General features: G+C 34.8%; 1 protein-coding gene across 2 annotated transcripts in view; it reads right to left on the bottom strand.

Annotated features, from left to right (window-relative positions):
• Nox4 (NADPH oxidase 4) overlaps positions 1 to 18668 on the bottom strand; it is a 189159-nt gene that overhangs the window by 11246 nt on the left and 159245 nt on the right. For both annotated transcript variants that reach the window (XM_042688089.1, XM_042688082.1), the window contains exons 14-17: positions 12505 to 12624; positions 9847 to 9955; positions 7202 to 7270; positions 5324 to 5424 (exon numbers count right to left, since the gene is read on the bottom strand). In XM_042688089.1, the coding sequence (XP_042544023.1) occupies positions 5324 to 5424; positions 7202 to 7270; positions 9847 to 9955; positions 12505 to 12624 (399 nt within the window). The remainder of the gene's footprint in view (positions 1 to 5323; positions 5425 to 7201; positions 7271 to 9846; positions 9956 to 12504; positions 12625 to 18668) is intronic.

The raw sequence follows: 18668 nt of genomic DNA, 5'->3' as shown, positions 1-18668 counted from the left end.
TCTAAGATTTGAAAAAAAAAATTCCATTCCAAATTTTTTAAAAGCCCATCAATCATTGGAAAGTGTACTTTTCAGCATCCATGAGTCTCAATATTCCTGCAGTTTTTCTTACTGATCTCTAGTTTCATTCCATTATGACATAAGATGTCAGAAATTATTTCAACTTTTGGTATATGTTAGAAATTGCTTGGTGAACTAAAATATAATATAATCTGCAAAAAATATATGTATTTTGCAGTTGCTGGATGAAATATTCTGTAAATATCATAAATTCCTTTGATCAACACAATCTTTTAATACGTGTGTCGCTTCCCATACCAACATATAGTGACCTTCTTTATCCTTTTAATTTTGGCTTATGTGTGCTTCATTAGATCTGAGGACAGGTATCCCTGTTTGCTTGTAGATGTCACTTTCTTGGAATGTGTAAATGATATGGTGAAGTAAAATAAATATTTGGTTTCAAATATTCCATCCACAGCTAATCATTTCTTCCTCCTTTTAAGTAATGTATACATGCAACAATTAAAATACTTTTTATTATAAAAGTAGGAGGGGTGGAGCATCTGTTTACCAAGACTGAGATGAGGCCCTCAGAGAGATTCTAGTATTGCTAAAAAATGAATTAAGTATTTAAAGAAAAACACTGATGAGGGTCTTGGATATGGGTAAATTGGCAAAGCACTTATGAGGCTGAGATCTGTCCTCAGCACTGGGAAGAACAAAACAAGAGATAACAAAACAGAAACTTAGTGATTATTGAAGAGTTTTTTTCCAGAGAAAAGAAACACAATTAAAACATTTCATTTTCTCGATGTGGAACACTTCAACAACTTAAAACAGAGGCAAGGCGGATCAGGAAAGATGAGGGACATAAAGTAGCTGCCAGGAATTCAGAGACAGATGCAGTTTTCAATGCACAGCTTGATCCAAAGCATGGAAACACTATTTCTTTTGTATTTATCTTTACATTCCTCATAAGCTGAAACAATTAGCAAGCAGGAAAAAAAAAGAAAAGAAAAAGGAAAAAAGGCAGCTCTTTTTCTCTGACCTTGTATGATTGCCCAACTAATTAATATACTCTGGGAACTGAGCAAAGGCATGTTGGGATGCAGGGGACAAACACAAACAATAGGAAACAGAATAAGGTGAGATCCAATAAATATTTTTATGAAATGTTATTAAATATTAAGCAGTGTACAGAAATAGAATATTTCTGTATGTTTGGGGGGAAATGAGCTATCAAAACTTTTACTGTAGTACAGTTAACAACATGTTGCATTGTACATAAAAAAAAGTGGGAGTTCTTTGAACACTGTGCTACACGGTTCCCAGACAGATGTGTTCAGAAGTAAGAAGCACACTGAACGTGCCATCAGTCAGTAAATCAGGGTTCACCTTTGAACTCTGACAAACTATCAATAGGTTTTAATATGTCATGATCTTTTGGGACCCAGACTAAGTTGTAAAATAATTCTGAAGACTGAATAAATTTACTTTCATGGTTATATAAAAAAATCACATATTATGTTCTGTTTTCTAAAAGCCACACAAGGAAAAAATTCTCAAAGACACATGGAAAGTAAGTTTACTAAGCTTTTAAATTTTGGTATCTAAGCCCAGTACTAGTAGCTCATGCTTGTGATCCTAGCTACTCAGGTGGGTGAGATCTGAGGATCACAGTTCAGAGACAGACCAGGCAGGAAAGACTGAGATTCTTATCTCCAATTAACTACCCAAAAAGCCAGAATTGGAGGTTTGGCTCAAGTAGTAGAGTTCCAGCCTCGAGCAAAACCTCAGGGACAATGCCCAGATTCTGAGTTCAAGCCCCAATACTGGCACAAAAAAAAATAAGGATACTTTCTTATCTACCAATTTCATGTTTAAGATCCTAATCTACTATAAAATTTTCATATGAGAAGGTATGTACAATGGAACTATTTTAGCACCCTTTGAAATAGTAACAAACCAGAAGTAATATAAATGGTAGTAAACAAATTATACATAATCTACAACATTTGGAGGTAGACTTACATGGACATTATCCATGCTGGGGATATGAGTGTATCATTAAAAAGTGATTTGGAAAATGTTTTGCTGTAGATTCATTCAATAACATTCAAAACCCAACATTTGTATTTTAAATGTACATGCATATGAACATACACAAACATATTATATATATATATATATATATATATATATATATATATATATATATATATATTTGCTCACATATACTTCTTAGACCTTCTGTAAGAAATGATAAGAAGCCAGGCATGGTGGCTCATGCCTATAATCTTAGCTACTCAGGAAGCTGAAATCAGAGGATTGTTGTTCGAAGCCAGCCAGGGCAGAAAAGTCTGTAAGACTCTTATCTTCATTTAACTACCTAAAAACCAGAAGTGGAACTCAAAGTGATAGAACACTAGACTTGAACACACAGGCTCAGAGAGACAGTCCAGGCCCCAAGTTCAACCCCAAGACCAACAGCAGGAAAATATAATTGATAAGAAAAGAATTACCTGTTATTACCTTCGTACTTATGAATGTCTAACCTAACTTAAATTTGTGTCTTTTCATAGTATATTAAGTAGATGCTTACCAACTTAAGTCATCTTTTCCTGAAAAATTAAGATTGTTGTCCCATATAGAGTATTTAAAATTTTAATTTGTATTCTTCTCAACCATTTTCTTAGCTCTGCATATCTCTTCCTTTACTAACTTAGAAGCAAAAGTTAACCAAAATATATTTCAACTGACACTTTTACTTCTTCTAAGTGTGCTATATAAAAGTCCTTTATAGATAATTAATTTCAGGTGCCTGCCCCAGAGAAAATAAATACACAAAATGAAGAGCTGTACACAATGTCAACAGTAGATGGTGCACATTTACTCTTCTTCAAACAACTTTGTCTCAAATGAAATAAAACACACACACACAACATACAAAATCATTCTAAAACCAACTGCAAAATTGATTAGATTTCTTGTGAGCTAACAAAAGAAACCAATTATCTCAATTTAATGTCTTGTAAATGACCCTCTGCTGTGTTAGGATTTGTTTTCTGAATTGAACATAAGAAACAAACAAGGATTTCTGCAATATCTTGTGATAACAATAAAAGGAGGCTCATAAAGGCCTGTGAATGCCAATATAGAGGAACAGTTCTATGGCTCATAGCAAGGGCCAGACAAGTTTGGAAGATTGTCATGCTAAGGTGGGTCAGGTTGGAAGAAGATGGAAAAACAATATAGTCAAGATGGGGTTGACCATTTTTCCTAATGTTCACCTCTCTAGAACCTTAGATATTATCAACAATATTAAAAGTATACTGAATTTTGATATAATTTATTGGGCAGATGAAATAAAATTACAAGCACAAGAGGAAAAAATCATGTGCAATATCCAAGTGAAGTGAATATCCAAGCTTTATATGTAGCATTATAATAAATGAGGTTAGTATCAAGAAGCTATGGTACTTAACTCCCAATGGATATGTCTAAATGAACTTCTTTATTATAAATGTTAACATTTTGAATGTTAAAATTTTTCATCCACTTTAACTTTTAAAATTATGAAGAGACTTATGATGAGGCTAACCTTTAGATATGAACTTAAAAAGGTGTGGGTGATGAGGCACTAGTGGCTCTCACCTGTAATCCTAGCAACTCAGGAAGCTGAAATATATGGATGGAGGTTCAAAGCCTCCAAGAAAGTCTGCGAGACTCTTATCTCCAATGAGCCCCTCAAATCTGGAAATAAAGCTGTGGTTAATGTGGGCGAGTGCCAGCCTTGAGCAAAATAAGCTCAAAGACAGTGCCCAGTCTTTGAGTTAAGTCTCAGGACCAACAAAGAAAAAGAGAAAGGGAGAGAGAAAGGGAAAGATAGAGAGAGAAAGAGAGAGAACGAGAGAGAGAGAGAAAGAAAGAGAGAGAAAGAAAGAAAGAGAGAGAGAAAGAAAGAAAGAGAGAGAGAGAGAAAGAAAGAAAGAAAGAAAGAAAGAAAGAAAGAAAGAAAGAAAGAAAGAAAGAAAGAGAAAGAAAGAAAGAAAGATGGAAGGAAGGAAGGAAGGAAGGAAGGAAGGAAAAAAGAGAAAAAGAGAAAGACAAAGAAAGAGAGGAAGAAGGAAGGAAGGCAGGGAGGGAGAGAGGGAGAAGGGAGGGAGGAAGAGAGGAAGAGGAAGAAGAGAGAGAAAGAAGGAAAGTAGGAAAAGAGAGAAGGAATGAAGAGGTATAAGTGAGCACATGAAAACTCTTATGGAATGCTCCTCTGCCCTGTAGTGCTTACAAAGAAGACAAATTGTCTGGATAGTCTATGCCCCCAAATAAGTGCTCTCCTTTCATACTGATTCCTTCAGAATAGAGTTCTGGTTTCCAAAAAGAAAATTACATTTAGAAATATTTCTGGTTGAAACAGGTGCCAGTGGCTCATGCCTACTCAGGAGCCTCAGATCTGAGGATCGGGCAGGAAAGTCCATTAGATTCTTGTATCTAACTAATTCTCTCTCTGTCTCTGTCTCTCTGCCTCAGTCTCTGTCTGTCTCTGTCTGTCTCTCTTTTTCACACACACACACACACACACACACACACACACACACACAGAGCCAGAAGTAGAGCTGTAGCCCAAATTGTAGAGTGCTAGCCTTAAACAAAAAAAACTCAGGGACTTCCCCCCAGACCCTAGGACCAACACAAAATAAAAAAGGAAAAAAGACAGAAATATTTCTGGCCAGTTGTTTTGTATTACAATGAGAAGCCTTGAAAAACAAAACAAAACAAAACAATTCACTCTGATAAATAAAAATAACACAGAAATTAAATATTTAAATATGTTAAATCTTAAACCTGTTGGTCAAGTACCTTGTTTGCCAAAATGATAATGAAAAACTTATCGCATGCTTGCTTGATAGTTTCTATGAGAATAAGTATCCATGTTAAAATGAATCTAACAATAGCAATGTATGTAGTGAAGTATAGTTCATACATACTCTGCTAGTTTCTGAACTTTTTTTCTTTTGTGCCAGCACTGTGGCTTGAACCTCAATCTTCAGATCTTAGCTTCCTGAGATCCTCCTGTAATCCTCAGCTAAGATTAAAGGCATAAGGCACCTATGCTGTCTCTGAGCCAGATTTTAACCATTTGATATACATCTAGGTGGGATAGCATCTGCTTTGCTTCATCTTGTGCAGCAGTGCTTAAATACATAGTGATTTGTAATTGTATTGTTAGTTCATCTTCAAATGCTTCCTAAGATGATACTGTGATATTTTAATTTCATCTTTGGCCACATGTCAAAAATTCTGAGAAATGATAACTTACCCTCTGTGACATTTTGCTACTTCATCAAGCAAAAGCTTCCATCTAGGACGTCCAACAAAAAGTCTTGAATTTAGTGCGTGGTATTTTTCTCCAATTATCTTCTGCCAAAAAGAAAGCATTACATCTCACATAAGTCACAGATTAAGATAAATATTTTAATTCTCTAACATCAATTCTGTCGGTGCTGTGCCTTCCTACTAAATCATTGTGATATAAAGAATCTAAGTACCATTCTAAAACCTGTTAAGTACAGTCATTTTGAGGTATCATTTCTTTCTCCTTTTCTTATAAAACTCATCATCTTCTTGAGTGCCATTTTTTACAAATGGCTGATTTTCCTAGACATCAGTTCCTTGCTTCACTTTTTAAAAATGAAAATGTAAGATAAAGAATATATTCTCATCCCTCATTCCCAAAGAGTCTCACAACATAAACGTCATTGAAATATTTTTTTGCCCTGAAATAATAGTTGTCATATTTGGCTCATTATGTGAAGAAATTACTACAAATTATCATGGCAAATTTTGAGAAATAATCGTAGACAAGACATTCCAATACAACAGAGTTTCTATCTTGACACTATCAACAAATGACTATTAGTAAACTAGTTTTAGCAGTTAAAAGGACATTACATCTAATGTAAGAGTCAGAGTGAAAAAAAAGTATCTAAATTTCAGGTAGGAAGACCTAGTAACAATTAGAATTTTCTGCTATACCTTAATTACAATGATACTAGGTTAAAATGATATTGACATACTTCATGAATGTGGTGAGATTATTATTATTTTATTCCAGTTCTGGGGCTTGAACCAAGGACCTGGGAGTTACCCCTTTTCACTAAAAGTTGGAACTCTACTATTTGAACCATAGCTCCACTTTTGGCGTTTGGCTGGTTAACTGAAGACTTTCCAGCTGGGATGGATTAGAATAGCCATTATCTTATTTTAGCCTCTCAAGTAGCTAGGATTACAAGCATGAGCCACCAGTTCCCTATCAAGTGGGGGAGAAATCTGACTGAAATAGTTTTGAGGTGATTGAAAAGTATTCATATTTTGCATTCAAAATGTTGTGAAAATATATGATATACTTAATTTGTAATAAAACCTGGGAAATTATGCACACCTAGACTCATCATCCCATGCTCTAAACACTTGTTTCTTCATCTGCAAATAGGAATAGCATCTGTTTCTCAATAAATGTGACATTCTTAGTATGGTGCCCAACATAGCAAATACATAGTGCATGATAGTTACTACTGGGCTTGTAGATAGCTTTGGAATGAACTAATCTTAATCTTAATAATATGTGACTTTATCTTCTCTCTCCACAAACAACAACAACCAAAAAAAAGTCCTCTTCAGGGGCTGGGAAGGTAGCTCAGTGGTAGAGCACTTGCCTTGAATGCTCAAGGCCCTGGGTTTGATTCCTCAGCACCACACAAGCAAAAAGAAAAAAGCTGGAAGTGGCACTGTGGCTCAAGTGGTAGAGCGCTAGCCTTGAGCTGAAGAGCTGAGGGACAGCACCCAGGCCCACAGTTCAGGCCCCACGACCGACCCCCCCCCCCCCCCGCAAAAAAGTCCTCTTCATACACTTGTTCATACACCTTGATCTCTAGAGATAACAAATGAGCAATACTTAAGAGTAGAAACATAAACCAAAAGGTCTACTGGAGCCTGCAGTGAGGAGGACAAATGAAAGGCAAATATGGTAGACATCAAGGACAAACCAGGAGTTCTCTGGACATATTCCAAAGGAGGCCTTCCTCTAGCAATCTTATGCTCAACCCACCAGCAGAAGTTTTCTTCCAGCTCAGCTCCTACAGTAAATCTTCTATTATCAAGAGGCTTGTTTAATTAACAGTAACATCCAACCCCATACCTGTATCCCATCTGTTTGACTGAGGTACAGCTGGATGTTGATATAGTCAGGTCTATTTTCCTGCCAAAACTGAAAGGGCATAAAAATTAATAGAGATACTGAAATTCTTTCAAATATTTTATTTTATTTTTATTTTATTCTAACATATGATTTGATAATTCAGTCAACAACTTGACATATCACAACAGACTACAAATGAAATATAAACAGACAGATAGTTAAATAGCTAGGTAAATAGACAGACAGATTCCAGCATTCATAACATTACTCATGCTACTGGCAAAATATAGGTATGAGAGTGGTGGAGAACAAAACAATTTTCTCCTCAAGGATATAAAATCAACCATAGTAAAAACTATATTAATATTCTCCTAAGTCTATCCCAAAAAATTCTCATTTTGTTTTATGAGTTTACTTATCACAAATATAACATTTAAAAAAGAAATGCTAGGAAACACAAGGGTTTAGACATGCTAGGAAATACAAGACAATTAAAAATTGACACTTTTGACTTGTTTCTGATTTCTACCTACTCAGCACTGATTTTCTTATATACTAATGTATATGACAAAAATATATATACCTGGAAAAATTGTCTAGAAAGAAGTGTGGAATAGTAACTTTCCATTTCACTGGCCCTCAGACTCAAACCCCTGCTCACTATAATGAACCTACTCTAGATAGCTCATATATATATATATATTCCTATATATTTCTCATCCTATATATATATATGTCATATATAGGATATATATATATATAGGATATATATAAATACATATATATAATGTAGAAGATACACTCTCTCTCTCTCTCTCTCTCTCTCTCTCACACACACACACACACACACACACACACACACAAACACATATATGAGGAGAAAAGATGTTACCTTTTGTATCTGGCTTATTTTACTCTGTCTCCAAAGCTCACTTATGCATGTATCAGAATTTCCTTGTGTGTGTGTGTGTGTGTGTGTGTGTGTGTGTGTGTGTTGGTACTGGTGATTTAGCTCAAGGCCTTATGATTGTAGGTCAGGTGCTTTACAATTAAACCACATCTCCAGTACTGGAAGTCCCTTCTTCTTCAAGGTTAAGTAATTCCACTGCATGCATATGGCATAATTTGTTTCTTCATTAGTTACTTGATTAAAGACTTGAGTTTTAGGTTCCTCCACTTTCATTTGCTCCTATAAGATGTTTCTTTAGTCTTCCTGTCCACTGCATTCACATCTCTGTTCCCAAACAGCACATTCAATGGGCATTCCTCAGCGTACAACCCACTTGAACACCCGCCCCCCCACCCACACTGGTAAGGCTGCTTTCCCTGGACTTTCCTTTCCTTTGTCCTGACTGAAATCTCAGACTCACATAGCCTACAAATTGATTGGAACCTACTTAGTACATAAATCACATCAGATCAAACATTGAACTTTATTGTGTTACCTGATATATCTCCAGCTCCTAAAACAGTTCTTGATTTTATGGTTGGGAGTCACTAAAGTACTTACTAAAGGAGAAAATACCTGACTGAATAAAAGTATGTTCAAAGAGATACACGTAATGATAGCTACTGAAGCACTCTTTGTACTAACAACATAAATATTTACTACAGGGAATTATTATTTCCATGCCATAGAACTCTCTACAGCAATCAAAAGAATGAAATAACTTGGTTTGTTAATACAAAACCAATAATCAAGATGCAGCAGTAAATTTTTAAAAGGCAGTTAGAAAAAAGTAAATAGTATGATAGAATATTTATAAGATAATTGGTTACACTGACTGGGTAGGAAAAGTAGTAAGAAGTTTTCTGAATTGTTCTACCTGAATTATTTGAAGCATTTGCAAAGATGTATTATTTTAATAAATAAATGAATGTATTAATAAATAAGTGAATGAAATATCAAAAGTAGATTTGGTGAATGACTGCCTTTATCTCTCTCTCTCTCTCTCTCTCTCTCTCTCTCTCTCTCTCTCTCTCTCTCTCTCTCGCTCTCTCTCTCTGTGCTGGATTTGTGCCTTGAACTCAGAACCCTACACTCTCACTTGGCATTCTGCACTCATGGTTGGTGCTCTACCACATGCCTCCAGTTCCAGCTTTAATGGAGATAAGAGTCTTTGCTGATTTTTCTCCTTTAGCCAGCTTCTCAACTCAATCCTCAAAGCTCAGCTTATGGAGTAACTCATATTAAAGGCCTGAGACATTCATGCCCAGTCTTTTATCTTAGAATTCTCAGTTAGAATTCTGTGTCTCTGAGAGTCTTCATTGTGCACCAAAAAGTATGATACTGTTTTGAAATCTTAAAGGTGGAGATGAGGGTAAGTAGTATGAGAACAAAGGTTAGAAGCCATTTAAGGAGCAGCTGCTGATGTTCCCTTCCAGCCCGTCCTACTCTTCAACTAGCCATATATCTATGTTGAACATCTTAGATTAAAACATAGAAATGGGTATTTCTGTGTTAAAGTATGTCATGGAAAAATACGTAATCATAAATATTCATATCCAAAAAGATGTTTTCTAATTATCTCTTAAGTTGAAGGCAAGTTTTATTTATTCTCTAGAAAGCAGTTATTAGTTTTGCAGTACAAAAGAAAACTATATTTTAAGTAAAGATTGTGCAACTAAAAAAACCCTATTGTTACCTTGTTATGCAATGTACAGAGTAAGTCTGCAAACCAGGAGAAGGACTGGATGTCTCTGCACACCCAAATAAAGTACAGTCTTCTAAGCTTGTACGATTTCCAGTCATCCCTTTAAAATTAAAATACCATGATAGTGAGTATGATTACAAAAAAACCCTCAAACAGAATACTTTGTTATTGCAATTTTGTTAGTAAGCCACCAACAGAAAAAGAGAGCCTTCCACATGCTAGCAACTCATGTAGCACTTATTACTGTCAAATTAATGTCACATGCAACAGACTAATTCAAAGACATAAAGACACAACATTCAACAAGTGTTCCAACTTTGTAGATATTATATGCACATCACCTGCTGTTATTGGATGGCCACAAGCTGATCTCTTAGGTCAAAATACCATTGTTCCTTGAACCACAGAAAAACAAGTTCTCTATTTTCAGTGAATTCTATTATTGCACAGGGCTCCAAAGGTCATCTGGTCTTGCCCTTGTCTCTAAGAAAAGGAGCCAAAACCACCCCCGGAATCTTGGTTGTTTATCCCTTTCTTAAGACTCATTAAGGAAAGAGATTTCACAATCACATACTGTGTAATGCATTCCAGCCACTATTAATTCCAAATCTGGGTTCCTATTTATAATGATGAAGTCGACTGAGGTTAAGAAAATGTTCCTCCTTTTTCATAATATTAGGTAACCAAATAGCATGCTAAGTGCTGTCAGAAACAAATGCTTTCTGGCTTAGAACATGGCCAATCTTTCTTATAAGAGTCTCCTGAAATTACATCAAGTAAAACCAAAATCAAGTAAGACTCAAAATATTATTTGTTTGCTTATTTAATTTACTTTATTATTTTGAGGCAGAGAGCCTTGCTATGCAGCCCAGGTGGCTTCACACTCATGATCCTCCTGCCTTAGCCTGAGAAGTACTTAATTCTTTTTTGGTATTTCATAAAAACATTTTGTACATCTTGTGTCTATATTAACAGGGCATGGAGGAAATTTGAGAGTTACTTCTTTCTTGCTACTGCTCTCTTTTTGTTTTGAACGCAATCAATAAACTATGCTTATCATCCTAAGCAGAAAATACTGAAAGAGTATTCCCCCTTGGACAATCTCCCTTTAGATTTGTTGCAAAGTTGTTAGTAAATTTGCTGTTCTGTTGTATATTTAATAATAAACCAAGGAGCAATGTACCATTTGTCATATTTTCATAAAAGCTTTCCCTGACCATACTTCTACAATGACTGTATCATTTTATTTGTATTCCATTTATCTGTCTCCTTTTCTTAAGTTCCTGTATTTTCTAAAATCATCCTTTTAATGACTTTCTTATGGATTTATTTCTTACAGGCCCTATTTGAATGTAAACTTTTAAGGGTAGAGACTAGGTTTTCTTGCACTGCTATATTCCCAAATATCTATAAGATTAATTAACACAAAGGAGGAGGCAACAATGCTTGATAAGAAATGTACTCATTATCTTGCCCATGTATTTGTAAACCCTCTGTATGGTATTTTCACAATAAAGACAAAAAAGATTAATTAACATCAGAACCCTGAAAAGCTACTCTCAAGGACATTGGAACATAAAGGATAGTTGTGAGTGACTTTTTGTATGTGTTATCTTTAAATAGTTATACAAAAGATTTTCAAATTACTGGGTCAGTTTATGAGGACAATACATCTTGATCAATGTCACCATTCCTATTATGCTCCTCCATCTCTTCCAATCTCACCTCTTTCAAGTTACCTGATTCCATTTATGCACACTACACAACACACATATCGTTATATACATAATACTATGACTGCTTTTGCTTAGCAGTCTATCCATTCATCTCTCCTCTCCTTACATTTTCTCCCCCCTGCCCCACTCCCTCGAGAATATCAGCTTTTTGGTATTCATTTTGCTAAACTGTAAATTAGTTGTTCAAAGGAATTATACCATTGGAATCCTTTTCTGTGTATGCCGTACTTTAGTCAATCCACTTGTGTGTGTGTGTGTATATATATATATATATATATATACACACATATATATATACATATTTATATATATACATATATATGTTATTGTATATATATATTGTATATATATGTTATTGTATATATATATATATATACATATATATATATATATATGTATATATATATATATATACAATAACTTTTTTTGTCAGTAGTGGGGCTTGAACTCTGGGCCTGAGAGCTGTCCCTCAGCTCTTCAGCTCAAGGCTAGCGCTCTACCACTGGAGCCATGGTGCCACTTCTGGTTTTCTGGTGGTTTATTGAAGATAAGGGTTTCACGGACTTTCCTGCCCGGGCTGGCTTTGAACCGCGATCCCCAGATCTCAGCCTTCTGTGTAGCTAGGATTACAGACGTGAGCCACTGGTGCCCGGCATGTACAATAACTTTTAACAGAAGAAAAGAACAGAAGAATGCACAATTGTGACATTGACTTATCTTGATATGAGCATACTGAGAGCCACAGACTATTTGTTGAGAATTATTGAATTAGTCCCCTCTTTCATTAGTAAGTGGAGTTTATTCCTTGAACCATTAGGAGCTATTGTAAGAAAATATTTTACAGTAACATGACAAATATTTAAAATATTGGCAGTTCTCTATTCATACTGATAGAATGAATCAATAGACATACATAAGTGTGTTGAGTATTGATGCAAATGGAGTCACTCCAATGCCTCCAGCCACACAGAAGCTGACCTCATAGTTCAGTGATTCCTCAAATGGACTTCCAAATGGACCATCAATGTACAGCCTGTTGAGAAGGTAGATAAAGTTTGAAAATGAAAATAAGTTATATTTTCTGTAACATGCATCAAACAATGTCAGTTTCTAGACATTGTGGCCTCATTTCATTGTTTCTCATAATGATAAACTGTAATGGTAAAAATATTGTTTATATACTATTGATATTAAAACAAGTATATCATCTATTGTAAACATGGGGAAACAGTAATTAAAAGTATAGAGAATTATAAATAGGACCATGATGAATAGATAAGGATAAGCTAAACCTGATAATCAGAACAATATTTGAATATACATACAGTATTTATGAATGAGAAAGAATTCTGAGTATGCACTTAAGATGCACATTCCCTTTCTTAGTAACAGAACATTAATTTTATTCAGGAAAGCAAAATGTCCAGCCAAAACACTACATTTCTCAGACTGAACTCATCTATTTTGGTGTGTGGCAATTTTTTGGCTACTGTGGTATAAATGGAACTGCAACTGGAATAACTGGGAAGGTTTCCTTCAAGAAACTACTCCACTGGGAGTAGTATCTCTTCTGCCTTCTTCCTCCATGGTGCCTGGAATGGCCACTTTATGATAAAGTGTTTATCTCTGACCATCTCATTCCAGGCAAATTTTTATATGCAAGATAAACAAACACTCTGTGTATATGACATACCCATTTTATAGCTCTTTCCATTATAAAATAACTTCACTAAAATTAGTAACTTTTCAAAAAGGTACATTTATATTAATAAGCCTTATAGCATGCACATCATTTATGGTTATAAATCATTTTAACAATAAATCAGCTAAGAGTTAACTCTCTTAATCAGCTAACTCTTTGCTTAAGAGTTCAATGCTAGGTAAATGTATATTAAATGAATTAACAAATGGACATTTACATTTAATTGGCTATAATTACAGCAGAACTTAGATTTTCATGACTAATCTATATACACTATATATTTAAATATTAATATTAATCCTTAGAAACACTGTAGCCAGTGAAAATGGTAATTGTTCATCTCAAAAAAATTAAGTTTGATATGAAGAATATAGCATTCTAAACATAGCAGAAATTCAGTAAATACTGAGAGATCACAGAATTACAACATGAACAATTCTATTACATCCATTTAATTCATTTTATAACATCAATAAACACATGCTTCATAGGAATTATTTGACTGATACTATTTTTAATCAAAAATAAAAATTACATCACATCTACTCTAAAGAATTTTTTGGGTTCAGATGAACACATTAAATGGAGGCCAAAGATTTAATATGATGCTTTCACTTTTCCAAATATAGAAACTTCTTTATAAATTTCAGTGATAAAATTTATATACTGTTTGTCCAACGAAGAGTCATGAAAAATATGTCCTTCTTACTTGTCTTCATTCCAATCAACACACCCTCCCCACTTGCCACATAGTTTCTCTTTGGTGTTTTGTAATAACTTTGAATGAGAATACCAGAACTTGGAGTTCTACTCATTTACTACAAGTGAGATCACAGACAAGTCATTTGTCTTCTCTAAAACTGATTTCCTTCATCATAAAAAGGATCAACAAAATACAATGACACGGCTAACACCTGTTAAGATCACAGAATACTACATAAACATCAAAGATTGCTTTGCTAATCATCTCATACCTACAGTGCACCAAGAGGAATTTGGGATGCCCAGGGCTGACAGAAAAAAATTAAACAAGCTCAAGGTGACTTGGGAAATGGACATAGTAACTTGATAGGTCTTGGGAAATCAGATGATTTGTATTTGAAGTGTTTTATACATTTATTTATTTATTTAGCCAGTCACAGAGCTTGATTGAACTCAGGGCCTGGGCACTGTCCCTGAGCCTCTATGTGCTCAAGACTAGTGAACTACTACAAGCTGGCTTTTTCTGAGTACTTTAATGGAGATAAGAGTTTCATGGAATTCCTTGCCCAGGCTGGCTTCCAACTTCAGTCCTCAGATCTCTCCTCCTGAGTAGTCAGGATTACAGGAATGAGCCACCGGCCCCCAGTTTACATTTAATTTTCATCTAGGACTAAAATTGTTCATCCTAACAGAGTATCACGTGATATTTTGATACATGTTTGCAATTGTGTAATGTTTAAATCAGATTCCTTGTATTTATTTCTTCAAATATTCATCATTTCATTCTAGCTTTTGAAATATACAACACATAATTGTTATCTGTGGTCACCAAAAACATCCTAGAACTTTTTACTTTTATCTCACTATAACTTAGTTCCCACCTCATTCCTTCTTACTACTGTTCCCAATCAGTAAATGCTATTTTACTCTTTCTGCACAAGGTAAGACAAGACAAATGTTTTCTTTTCTTGGAAAAGGAATTAAGAAACAATTATTAGTAACTGATGACATGATAAAATCTAGTTTTTTTGAGAAATGTAAAAAGAGAAAGAAAAATGACAATTATTTTTATGCAGATTTTACTAGATTAATATGGAAAATATATTGTCCTTTTGAGAAATTACCTTATATGGTACATAAGATTTACTAGTCCAATTTTTAAAAACATATGTTTTTAAAATACAGAAATTAAGGGGGGGAGGATTGGGTGGGGGGCGGGGGGAGGCTGGGAAGGGATGTGAAGGGTAAACAAAGGAGGAGGCTGCAATGCTTAATAAGAAATGTGCTCATTATATTGCCCATGTAATTGTAACCCCTCTGTACAGTATGTTCACAATAAAAAATAAAAGAAGAGAAAAAAAAAAACAAAATAAAATACAGAAATTAAACACAACACTTCAGGCTCTCCCTCTCCCTCTCTCTCCCTTTGTCTTTCTCCCCCCTCTCTTTCTCCCTCCCTCCCTCCCTCCCGCCCCCCCCCCCTCCTTTTCTCTTTTTGGTTGTAGATTGGGACTTGAACTTGGAACCTGACACACTTTCACTGACTGGCTACAACTCTACCAACTCAGCCACACCTCAGCCTTGCAAGTATATAGTTGAAATGAGAACAACATGACATGATTATTGGTAATCAATAAAAAGGCCCTTCATAGAAGTCTGTGAATCAAAGAGAATTCTAAAGAAAGAGCAATCCTCTCCCTATGCCCACAATGTACACACATGTTTTGAAATTTTAATGACTTTCCCCTTGAATGCAGACTCACTAACATTTTGTAAATGGGGTTATTTTCACTAAGATTAAGTTGTTACTTGTATTAAACAATCTTTCAATAGAGAAATTCACAAATTATAATGAAATAAACTATACTAATCCAAAAATGTAATTTACAGTATATAAAATACTGTCTCCCACACTTGCTATCAGCTCTTTCCACACACTGATATTATAATAAATAAAACAGAATTTATTTAGACAACTTGGTGAGAAAGATAGTCATACTTTAATATCTTTATTAGTTTTTTTAAAAGTTGATAATAATACTACCATTCCCACCCACATAGAATTTTCTAGAATAATACCACCAGTGTGAAGAAAGTATATCACTATCAAATAAAGTATGTTAAGTAAATTGAAATGTGTTTGTTTATTTTTAAAAGTCTGTAATGCAAAGCTTTTAATTTGGGGGTGATATTTTAGTAATGTACTTATGCAAAGAAAAAATTAGAGAAATATGTTTCACACCATTTCTTGCAAATGGTAATACCATATGATTCAGTCTGATTAGATGAATCAAACTAGAGGAAAAACAAACTTGATAAACTGTTGCCAAAGAGAAGATGGGGTTGCAGTTTAGACCATTCTATTCTCAGGGGATAATTACATCAGTAATAAACAATAAAAAGATTGGAAAAAGTTGGAAAGCCCTAAGATGGTCTCTTAAATCTTTTTGTCTTACTTTGATGCTTCTCAGACTAGAACATGTATTTGAATTTCCTGGAGGGGTTATTAAACATCTAATGTGAGGCCCTACTCCAAGACTTCTTCTAAGGCAACACATCTGAGATGTTTATTTCTAACAATATCTCAAGTGCTGATGATGTTCCCTGAATGAGCTGGTGGAGGTGATGACTACAGTAGACCCTTAACATTAGAGTTGACGCTTAGTGGGAGGAATGCAGATGTGTAAATCAGTAGAGGAGTATTTGATTAATTGTAATGATTTAAACACCATGAAACATAAACAAATACACATAGACTTGGGGGGAAATAGGAGGTGGTGTCCCACATGGATTGGACTCCAAAGACATTTAAAGAAAATAAACATCACCAACTAAGAAATCCCTGTATTAATTTTTAATTATTTTTAATTATTACCTAACATAACCCCACACAGGTGTGAGCCACAAATGCCTGGCTGAAAAAGCTTTTTGACTTATCCAGTCTCTTAAACTGTATCTTAATAATGTTTGTGGTACCTAAATTTGGTAAAAGTGTTTGATTTTACCAGTCTGATTCCCAGACTGGTAAAGAAGATTCTCTTGGTTCCATGATATATCTATCTTTCTCCTCTGCATAAAACTGTTATGTTCTCCATCATCATCACAATACAGTGTATGTGTGTGTGTGTGTGTGTGTGTGTGTGTGTGTGTTGATCATGAGGCTTGAACTAAGGACTTGGGCCCTGTTTCTGAGCTTGTGTGTTCAAGGCTAGCACTCTATCAATTGAGCCACAGCTTTACTTCCAGTGTTTTGGTGGTTGATTGGAGATGAGTCTCTTGGACTTTCTTGCCTGGGCTGCTGTGATCCTCATCTCAGACTCCTGAATAGTTAGGATAACATGTAGGAGCCACCAGGTTCAAGTGCAAGTCTTTTTAAGTGGCAGCTGAGGCATTTTTGAACCTCCTTCTGTCTTTAATTCACTTTATACTTCCTCCCTGTGAGTATGTGTTTGGGCATGTAGCCACGTACATACACTTTAGTGTGCACCCCGTATGGTTTCAGGCACTTGGGTATGAGCCTTCAAGACCTTCACACTTCCAAATGCTGTTATGCTTTTGTCTTTGCCTAAGAAACCACTTAATCTGGTCAATTTTACTTAAAGAGGAAACTAAACTTTATACATAAAATTTATACATAAACTCCTTTTCATTTTCAATGTAGTGATGTATCAGATGTAGCACATTGATATAATTCATCCAATAAACTAATTATCATTTTTCTCCACATGATTCTAGATCCCTCAAAGCCATAAACTGTGCTTTCTTCATTTTCTTATTCTTAGTAATTATGACTGTCTCTAGTGTATGATAATAATTCAATAATTATTTGATAAATTGATGGGTGAAATGATTAATGACTGAATGAGATATAGTACAGCAGAAATAAGTATAATTTAGAGGCAAAATATATCAGGATTTCAGATCTAGATATAGCACATAACTTTGGGAAAGATATTCACTATAGGAATGTATAGTATCTGTCATATAGACAGTATTCAATATGTGTTATTATTGTGAGTGAGAATTAGTTTGCATAATATACAGGAAAGTTAAGCAGACTGTGATGAAGACTGGTACCAGAAGAAGTGATGATGGCCAATGGACAGGGCAAATATGAAACACTATATATGCATTCATGAAAACATTTTCAACAATGTTGAGAATATTTGAAGTTTGGAACATGAGAGGGATAGTTATGGAAGGAAAAGTTCCATTGGAATACACTGCTTATACTTACAAGTATGCCGCAAGGAACCATCTTATATGCAACTAATATAAGCTACTTAAAACCTCCTTAAAAAGATAATAAAATAAAAATAATACAAAATATTCTTTTTTTTTTTTTTTTGCTGGTCATGGGGCCTGAACTCTGGTCTGGGTGCTGTCCCTCAGCTCTTCAGCTCAAGGCTAGTGCTTTACCACTGGAGCCACAGCGCCACTTCTGGCTTTTTCTGTTTATGTGGTGCTAAGGAATCGAACCCAGGGCCTCATGCTTGCAAGGCATGCATTCTACCACTGAGCTACCTTCCCAGCCCCAAAATATTCTTGTACATAACACAATATGTAATAAATTTTATCTAATATATATAATATATAATATGTAAGCATTATATATGACATAATAAAAATAACTGAAGACAGTAGAAGTTTCTAGAAGAGAAAGCAAAAATTTT

The sequence above is a fragment of the Dipodomys spectabilis genome, unplaced genomic scaffold, assembly GCF_019054845.1.
Source record: "Dipodomys spectabilis isolate Male_0828 unplaced genomic scaffold, ASM1905484v1 ptg000003l, whole genome shotgun sequence".
Taxonomy (NCBI): domain Eukaryota; kingdom Metazoa; phylum Chordata; class Mammalia; order Rodentia; family Heteromyidae; genus Dipodomys; species Dipodomys spectabilis.
The sequence above is the reverse complement of the archived record's forward strand: the minus strand, read 5'-3'. Positions and strand labels throughout refer to the sequence as shown.